This window comes from Bacillus rossius (assembly GCF_032445375.1).
Source record: "Bacillus rossius redtenbacheri isolate Brsri chromosome 4 unlocalized genomic scaffold, Brsri_v3 Brsri_v3_scf4_1, whole genome shotgun sequence".
Taxonomy (NCBI): domain Eukaryota; kingdom Metazoa; phylum Arthropoda; class Insecta; order Phasmatodea; family Bacillidae; genus Bacillus; species Bacillus rossius.
In genome coordinates this window covers 3,762,457-3,770,848 of record NW_026962010.1, presented here as the reverse complement: position 1 = coordinate 3,770,848, position 8,392 = coordinate 3,762,457, and the positions used below count along the sequence as shown (strand labels likewise).

The following is an 8,392-nucleotide window of genomic DNA, read 5'->3' as shown; positions in this document are numbered from 1 at the left end:
TTAAACTGTTTTTTTTATTTTACTGCTAGAATACTTGTACACAAAAGAAAAAAATCTTTCATACACACAGTGCTTTTGACATAGCAACAAACACAAAACATAAAAGCAACAACACTAATATCACAGCACATATTTTCATATAAAAACTAGTAACCTAAAGCCATTTTCATTTCAGATAACACTCATACTGCACTGGTAACAAAAAAATGGTTCTCTCCAAACATCTCACCAATGTTTGCGAAGATAGGAAAATTATCTTACCCGAGCATTGTTAGCTTAGCACAGGAAATGAAACACAGACATGAACAGCAGAACACAACTCTTAAATACTGAAAAAAATATGGAAAGTACACCTAAAAAACGAGAGTCCACTCAGTATAATAACAATACAAATGTTCAAGTACGTACAAGGACAAAATTACAGAACACATTTTTTAACAAGGAACATTACGACATAAATAATTTAAGTTTTCATACATAAAAAAAATATTAATAAAAAGTCTAACACAGAATTAGCATCAAACACATGTTATAAATTATTTTACAGAATTTTTTTCTGCACAGGTAATCTTTTTGGCAGTAAAAACTTGTAATTTAGTACGTATTAAAGCCATAATGTTAGCTAAATTTTTGTGTAGTAAGTATATGCATTTACTGTAACACAAGTAGTATAATTTCTTTCTTTTTATCATTTGTTTTGAAAATAATATATGTTGAAGTTATGTTGCTACAATTATAAACATACCATACATATTTCACTTTAAAACTTTACCAACATATCATTTGAAAAACACAATATCAAAATATAAAGTTAAAGACTTGAAAAAGCTGGACTCTATGAGAAACACTTTTAAAGTTCTGTGTGATTAAGAAGCAAAGATAATTTTTTTTAAGTTTTTACGCTGCTTTATATTTACACTTTTTATATTTTGGATTATCATTATTATAAAAAAAATTTTTTTAACTAACCCTAGAAGGCTTTATTTGTAAACATACTGTTTTCGCAGTGTTTCATTAAAAGGAAAGCTTTAAACGGTGGTAATGGCAATAGCTGCAGCCGTGATGAATTAAACCGCTGTTAGTGGGCCAGTTAGCAGCAGTATTTTGGGAGTAGCCAATTTAAAGTGTAAGAAGGTTAGACTACAATGAAAATGAGACCATCCTTCCTGCATGGCTGGTATTATCAACTTTTTCAACCAAAACCATTCAAAAGATACCAATATTTATAAGAGGCAGCTGACCTGCACAGATTCATATGTAAATTCAACCGTATTTATTTAAAAATCATAAGAGATTTAAAATTAAAACTGCATTAACTGACTGGTCTGACAAAATTTGAAGACATAACCAACATATGAAAAATCAAGCATTTAGTGGTGATAAAATACTAACATCTGCTTTTTTTTTACAGTAACAAATCCTTAACTTAAAATATAAACTTTCCACCACAAGCATCTATAAGCAAATCTAAAGCCCTCCACACAATAAATTATATTCTTTATAAGATTGTGTAAGCATGGAGATTTGTGTGCCGATTTACTGAAACAATCACTCAAAAAGTTGCATTTTACTAGCAGCACTATCGGCTAAATAGTACGTTTAAAAATTTATCATTTAGGTATTTGGCCTAATATTGGTTTCTTCATTTCAAACAAATATATGTAGTAGATGAAATAAAATTTTTAAATTACTTATAATTTAACCAGTAAGTAAAGTAAAAAAATAGCATATATACCTACTTCAATTCATTATTTTTATATAGAAAAAAATATTTTAGAAAAATGTTTTAATACTTATAACGTTATTACCACTCAAAAATAATGGTATGCTTTCACTTAAAAAAAAAACACCAGAAACCCCAAAATAGGACAACAAAATTATATTGGGTTAGGTTTCCTAACATATTTTTAAATTTGTCACTGCAACCCTTGCTCAATGAAATTATTATTTATATATAAAAAGTGCTTTGAGACTAATAATTTGTAACTAAAGGAATGGAATGGATGCCTTGGCATAGGCATCATTGACTTTGAATACGCAATGTGTGTAGCCTACGTACAGGCGCTTAGTAAACATATCCGGAAAAAGTTTAAAATTATGGCTATTGTTGATTAAATGAAACACAGGTCAACAATTACAGCAAAAATTACAAAACTAAGATTTTCAACTGGTTTCATTTCCAGGCGGTGAACTTCTATGTAGACGGGTTGAAGAAACTTGTGCAGCATTGCGAAAAGTGCTTGGAACTGAATGACGATTAAGTGAAAATGTAAAGTAGTAAACTAAAACTAAGTACTGATAATAACAACTTTTTCTCACAAGTTTATTTTTTTAATGACCAAACGGAGCTAACATTACGAATAGCACTCGTGCATGATGAAAATAAAAGAGCAAAGAGAAAACAATAGTCTAAAAACACAACCACATTGCTTCTGCACTTTATAATTAATTAACAAGGGTTTAAATGAGTGAAGTTCTCTGCATGCATGATGGCTTTCTTGGTCCACGACTTCACGGATTGAAGGACCACATAAGGAAACCTGTCTAGGATGACAGTGGCCGACATATTGAAAAAAGCTTTCTGACTGGTAATATTTTGAAAGTACGAGGTCCTGGGATCATAAAAGTGCCACTGGAGACAATCATCAACTACCTCGCACCCAAGTGTCACACACTTCTATTTTTTGGTTTACTTGCTAACTGAATGCTTAGGTAAGTTCATGCTCTGCAATGTGCATCAGTTGTTTAAAGTATTTCTCAGTACAATACCATGGGTAAAAAAAAATTTGCGCGAGTCTTTCAGTACTTGTCAATGATATGTAATCAATAACAAGCAAATTCATGTAATCTCATGTTGCAAATACACAATGCTGTGTGTGATAAAAACATGCAAATTGTGCTTTCAATTACATCACACGCAGCTAGAATTTGCTCCCGGAGCAGCTACCCCGACTATCGAATCATTCAATTTACAGAACCAAAATTTTAAACTGTATAATGAAACGTCTCCCATAAAAGTGAAAAAGACTTGTAAAAATACTAAACCCCAACTTTTAACCTGATTTTTGACAAGGAATTTCATTAAAATATTGCCCAACTTGTTCCAATTCACTAAACAAATAAAAATATAACATTTCCTTTTGTATTAGTAAATAAGTAAAGTTTGGTTCGAGCCATGCCCACAGATGGCAGCACTGTGGTTGTTACACATTTCCGTTCCTCGACTTCCGTCGTATTCAAGAAAATTACTTCCCCCAAATCCAGTATACTGAGAGAGCTAAGATGTTACACATCAAAAATTATACAAGTGAAGTTAAAACAGGTATGGGTCAACCGAAACATTATTCAAGGGTAACACAATTTGCCCCCCCCCCCCCCTCACCCCCTCCCAAACATGATAGTTGGCATGTCACCGAGTTATACCAATGTTACATATTCAAAAATTTTGTACATTAATAATTTTTAAATAAAGATTGAAAGTAGGTATGTACACCCTCTGGTACACACTCAGGTACATGGTAAGTGTGTACAGCTGTTTTTAATTCCTTCTGCTAATTGTTATGCCATATTGGTTATATGCCCAAAACATAGGCTGAAGTGTAGTGTTTACATTGTGGAAACCGTTTAAATTACTTTATTTTTATGAAAATAGCTGTTTTTAACAACGGAGATTCTGGTACATACTAATTAACGTTATTTCACCTTTACTTTTAGTTTATATCCTAAAAGTGAAACAATTCTGACAGCAAAAGTGTAATTGACTAGTTAGCATTGTTGCTACGTATCCATTGACAGAGAGTATAAAGATTTGTAGCCAACTGACGAATGCCTTAACCATTGACTATTAATCTTTTAAACAATTTCATTGCTTGCTGGACATACTTATTATGTTTGGTACTTTTTTGTCTTGAACACCACACCTAAGCAAACTTAATTTTGTATACTAAATTTTCTTCGTTTGTAAAGCATTTATGAAATGTGACACTCTTTATTCATATTTAAGGGTGTTTGATATCTTAGCAACTGTACGGCAAAATGGTTCTGCAAGAAAAAATTTAGCTTCAACCAAAATGGTTTTTGTAGTAACAACATTACCTAATACTACAACAAAAATACACCAACAGTGCATTACCATTTAAAATTTTATAATAAAAAAAATTACAAGATGAACCGAACAGTGATGTTGGCAAAAGTGACACAATCTACCTGAAGATTAAAAATACCACTGCTGCAGCTGCCATTTACACGAAAGTAAAATATAGAACTAAATTTCACATCATTAAAACATTAAGAAATCAATAATACCATCTAAAAAATTTTAAAAAGATATAAAACTCTGCAGGTACATATATTGACAAAAATGTTTAAAACAAACAAAATGCAGTAGATATGGTAATCCTTCACTGATTATATCAATGACATGAATCACAGAAAATCACATATACAACTTAAATGGTTATTCCACAAGTTGAATGCCTTCCAAACAAACTTTTTTCCAATCAGTAAAGATTGGCCAAAAGTCCGCTAACACTTCAACACATTTATTTTGGAAAGCCTTTCACTTCAGGTTTCCTCTTGACAATGTATCAGCAAGACTGTCAGTTGTAGAAGTAATTCAAACAGGATTTATATCCCACGCAAATAATTGACATTGCACAAAAATAATGAAGTAAGTTTCAAGTAAGTTCACTACAGTTTTGACAGTTATCTAGGAAAGTAATGCATACCCACATATCACTCCATCAAAGCTGGTCTTATCATGAATTTTATTGAAAACTGATAAAATGAATGTATTTGTGAATATGTCCTGTATTTCCTCCATTATTTTTTAAACAAGACTACATAGCAAGAGTGTATCTAACTCAAATCAAAATGAAGGGAGGAGGGGGGGGGGGGGTAGGAAGCGGAACGTTTTTAAAGAATTCAACCACTTTCATTGAGCAGGAGGATCCATGGTGCCACAGAATAATAATCAATAGCAAAAGCAAGAATATCAGTTATCAAAAATAATTTTCTCTTTAACAATATAGTTTGTGATCAAGAATTAGTTGCCAATTTTGTTTTCTCTAACTACAGCTTCTTGCTCCTGGTTTTCATTTTAGCCACTTTCACGCTGACCGCCACCACTCCTGCAACCTTCCTGGATATGCCCTTGCTACATAGGCATACTTCATAAATCATAATGTATCACTCCTTGGACTATTTTATAAACAGCCTTAACTCTGAAAATGTGAGTTACTTTGTGCAGGCAAGTATAACCTGCATTGTCGAGGCAAACTGTAAAAATTGTAATATGGGCAAATAAAAATGCAGAATCTTCGCACTCTATGCCACTAATGAATTTAAATTGTAGACAATTAGGAAAAGGCATTAAGATAAACTAAATGTATTTTTAGTGTTATAAAATTGTAGTATATTGGGTAAAAAATTATTCAAAAATGTTGTGCATTCATTACAAAATGATTTTTTAGTTTGCATAAAACTAACTTTATACATAATGAATATCAGCCACAATTTTTTATTAATATACATCAAATAAAAGAACAGTTTTGAAAGAAAGAAAAACTAAAGCAAATTGTAAAATTAAATTAGTATATCTGATACCTATATATAATTATATATAGTACATAATAATACCCAGTATAAACATCTAGCCTCAAACAAAGGTGCTTAATGTAGGTAGCCTATGTAAATACCATGTATAAATATATTAGCAAATATTAGCCCTATTTTTTTTTTTAAATATGTAACAAATCACATATGTATTTATGATTAAAGTTTACTTAGTTTATCAAAATGACTGTCCAAATTAGTGAATTTACATGAAACAGACATCAGTGGTATCTTTGTATTTAAAAAATTTCATTAAGTGAAACAAAATATTAATTGAAATGGTAGACAGCACAGTGTACATTCCTGAAATAAAATTTTCCACTAAATAATTTTAATATCAAGCTTTCACTATCTGATCTCAAAGTCACAGCAGCTTTTTTAAAGCAATAACAAAATGTGTTTTCTACTTGGCTTCTTAACCACACAGTTCAACCCATGATTTACAAAACTTTGCATTACTAGTAAAGTAAATGAGATGGCTTTAATTCCTTACACAAATGTTACTCAAAACATTTGCAGTGTTTATTCTGCTTAATACCTGTAACTCTTTAAGAGTGCAAACAGATCAAATAATAAAATAACTTAGTGCCACACTGATACAGACACTAAAGCACAAATGTTAAGGTGCAAATCAAAAAGCATTTAGCGGAGGTCAATAAAGAGACGAATAAAACCGAGTTTCTGGGTCACTGCAATGACACAACTCCAAAAACAACACTTAACAACTCACACAATTTGTATGTATATAAATATATCATGCAGTTTATATTAGGTAATATAAGGTAAAATATAGAAATAGTTGGTGGTAATTTGAACTTTGGATTGGAAGGTATGAGTGGAAATCTCCTCTTCACACGTAGGATATCAGTTTGAATTGGCACTCTCTACATTTCACATGTTTCACCATCTTCGAGATCTTCACAACTCAACCAGAACACACTTCCGAATGTTCGTCCCACGCACTCACCTAAAAAAATACAAAATGTAAAAAATACATGCATAATATTTTGTTTTTTATTATTGTCTCAGCTAAATTTTCAAAGTGGAGAACTTATCTCTTCACACAAATTTTTAAATAGTGTAAACCCCTTTAAAAACACTTTTACAAAAATACTATCAATATGACAAATCATCACTCGAAGCTAACTATTGCACTATGCAATAGTGATACCAATCAAAAACTCAAGCTCTATTGTTTGCATGTAATATATATTGGTTTTGAAGAACACTAAGAATTTTGTGGCTGAGAGGAAATCACTGTCGGTGTTGCCGAACCCAATGTCAAACTGCACAAGTTTTAGTACTCGTTATTTATTTTTATTTATAAAATTTACTTTTATTCTAAATGCCCTGTAATTAGTAAACAACCACCATAAACTCTGGTTCCCAATAAATAGGGACATGTATTTTTCGCAAAAGAGATTTCGAAACTAACTGAGAGTTAAAACATTGTAGCATCATCTGTGTTTTGTGATTGGTGGAGTTTCTTTCAGGAACCTTTTAACTGATGTTACATGAATCACAGCCAAACATTGTGGAGGCAAACATCTTCTGAATTGCCTGGTCAAATAAGACAATTACAAGGAACAACTATATACCCTGTTGACGTCTAATATATAAACAGAATTTTTGGCAAAATTACATGGCCCTACTAATAAATATTAAATATTAAATGTTCAATTTTAAACTTGACATATACATATATCAGGGCAGTGGCTTCACATAAAATACACTACAATGTATCCATAATCATATATAATTTTACACCTCATAAATTTGCAGTATTAAAATTATTATTTTTGCTTTATATATTGATTGATGCTACTCCTTACTCTTAACGTTAACTTTCCTCAGTAGTCCTATATAAGTTGAGAGTATTAGTTATTTTGCTCTTGGACTGAACTAGTTGTGTAACATGTAATAATTAGAGACCTGCAAAATTTGCGGATTCATTCGGTGATAGGCTAGTATTCAAACACATATACCTCTTAGATGATTTCGCTATTGGCTTACTGGACGAATCTCAACCAGTTATAAACCCTCAACCAAAGAAGGATCGAATCACAGACAAACCAGCTGAGACGACTTACAAGTCGACAGCCAATGAACTTGCGTGTTTTGCCCGAGTGTACAGGGGTATGTTCAGTCTATCCTGAAGGCCATAGAAACCGCGAATTTTGCAGGTCTCTAGTAATAATACTTCTTCTGTTACAAGTTCCCTAATTAGACATTTAATTGCTTGTGTGAATTTTAAGATTTTGCTATTCCCTTCATTACTAATCCCAGGCAACTCTGTTTTGGATACAATTAACAAGCTGGGGGTTATTTTCTGATTATCAGTATATGTTGTTTGTGAATGTTAGGTAGTGCTATATGTCATAGAGTGTCTGACGCTGTTTGTTCACAATGACTCTGTAACTCTGTGACTTGCTTTAAATGCAATGACTAAGTTTCTCAAACAATTTGATCATTTTCGAAAGTAAAGGAACTTAACTCAGTTTATTAACGCCAATGTAAAGGCCTTGAATTATTTGGCACCCTGTTCAACATAACAAAGTGATTGCTATATTGTCATAACTTATATTATGTTTTTGCAAAGAATATTATTATTTTATCGGGTAAATTTATTTGAGGAAGCAGTATGGATAAAATATTTCTTAATAGGAAGTACCATACTTAAGTCCCTACATATATCCAGAAACTACCTTTTAATTACAATAGTTTAGTATGTACCCTGATGTTTACAAAATTGACTAAATACGAATTTATGTTGCTACAC

At 31.6% G+C, this 8,392-nt stretch overlaps 1 protein-coding gene across 6 annotated transcripts in view; it reads right to left on the bottom strand.

Annotated features, from left to right (window-relative positions):
- Positions 1–8,392, bottom strand: part of LOC134541744 (uncharacterized) — a 371,288-nt gene continuing 362,896 nt past the window's right edge. For all 6 annotated transcript variants that reach the window (XM_063385398.1, XM_063385396.1, XM_063385397.1 and 3 more), the window contains one exon: positions 1–6,580. In XM_063385398.1, the coding sequence (XP_063241468.1) occupies positions 6,539–6,580 (42 nt within the window). In that variant the 3' untranslated portion in view covers positions 1–6,538. The remainder of the gene's footprint in view (positions 6,581–8,392) is intronic.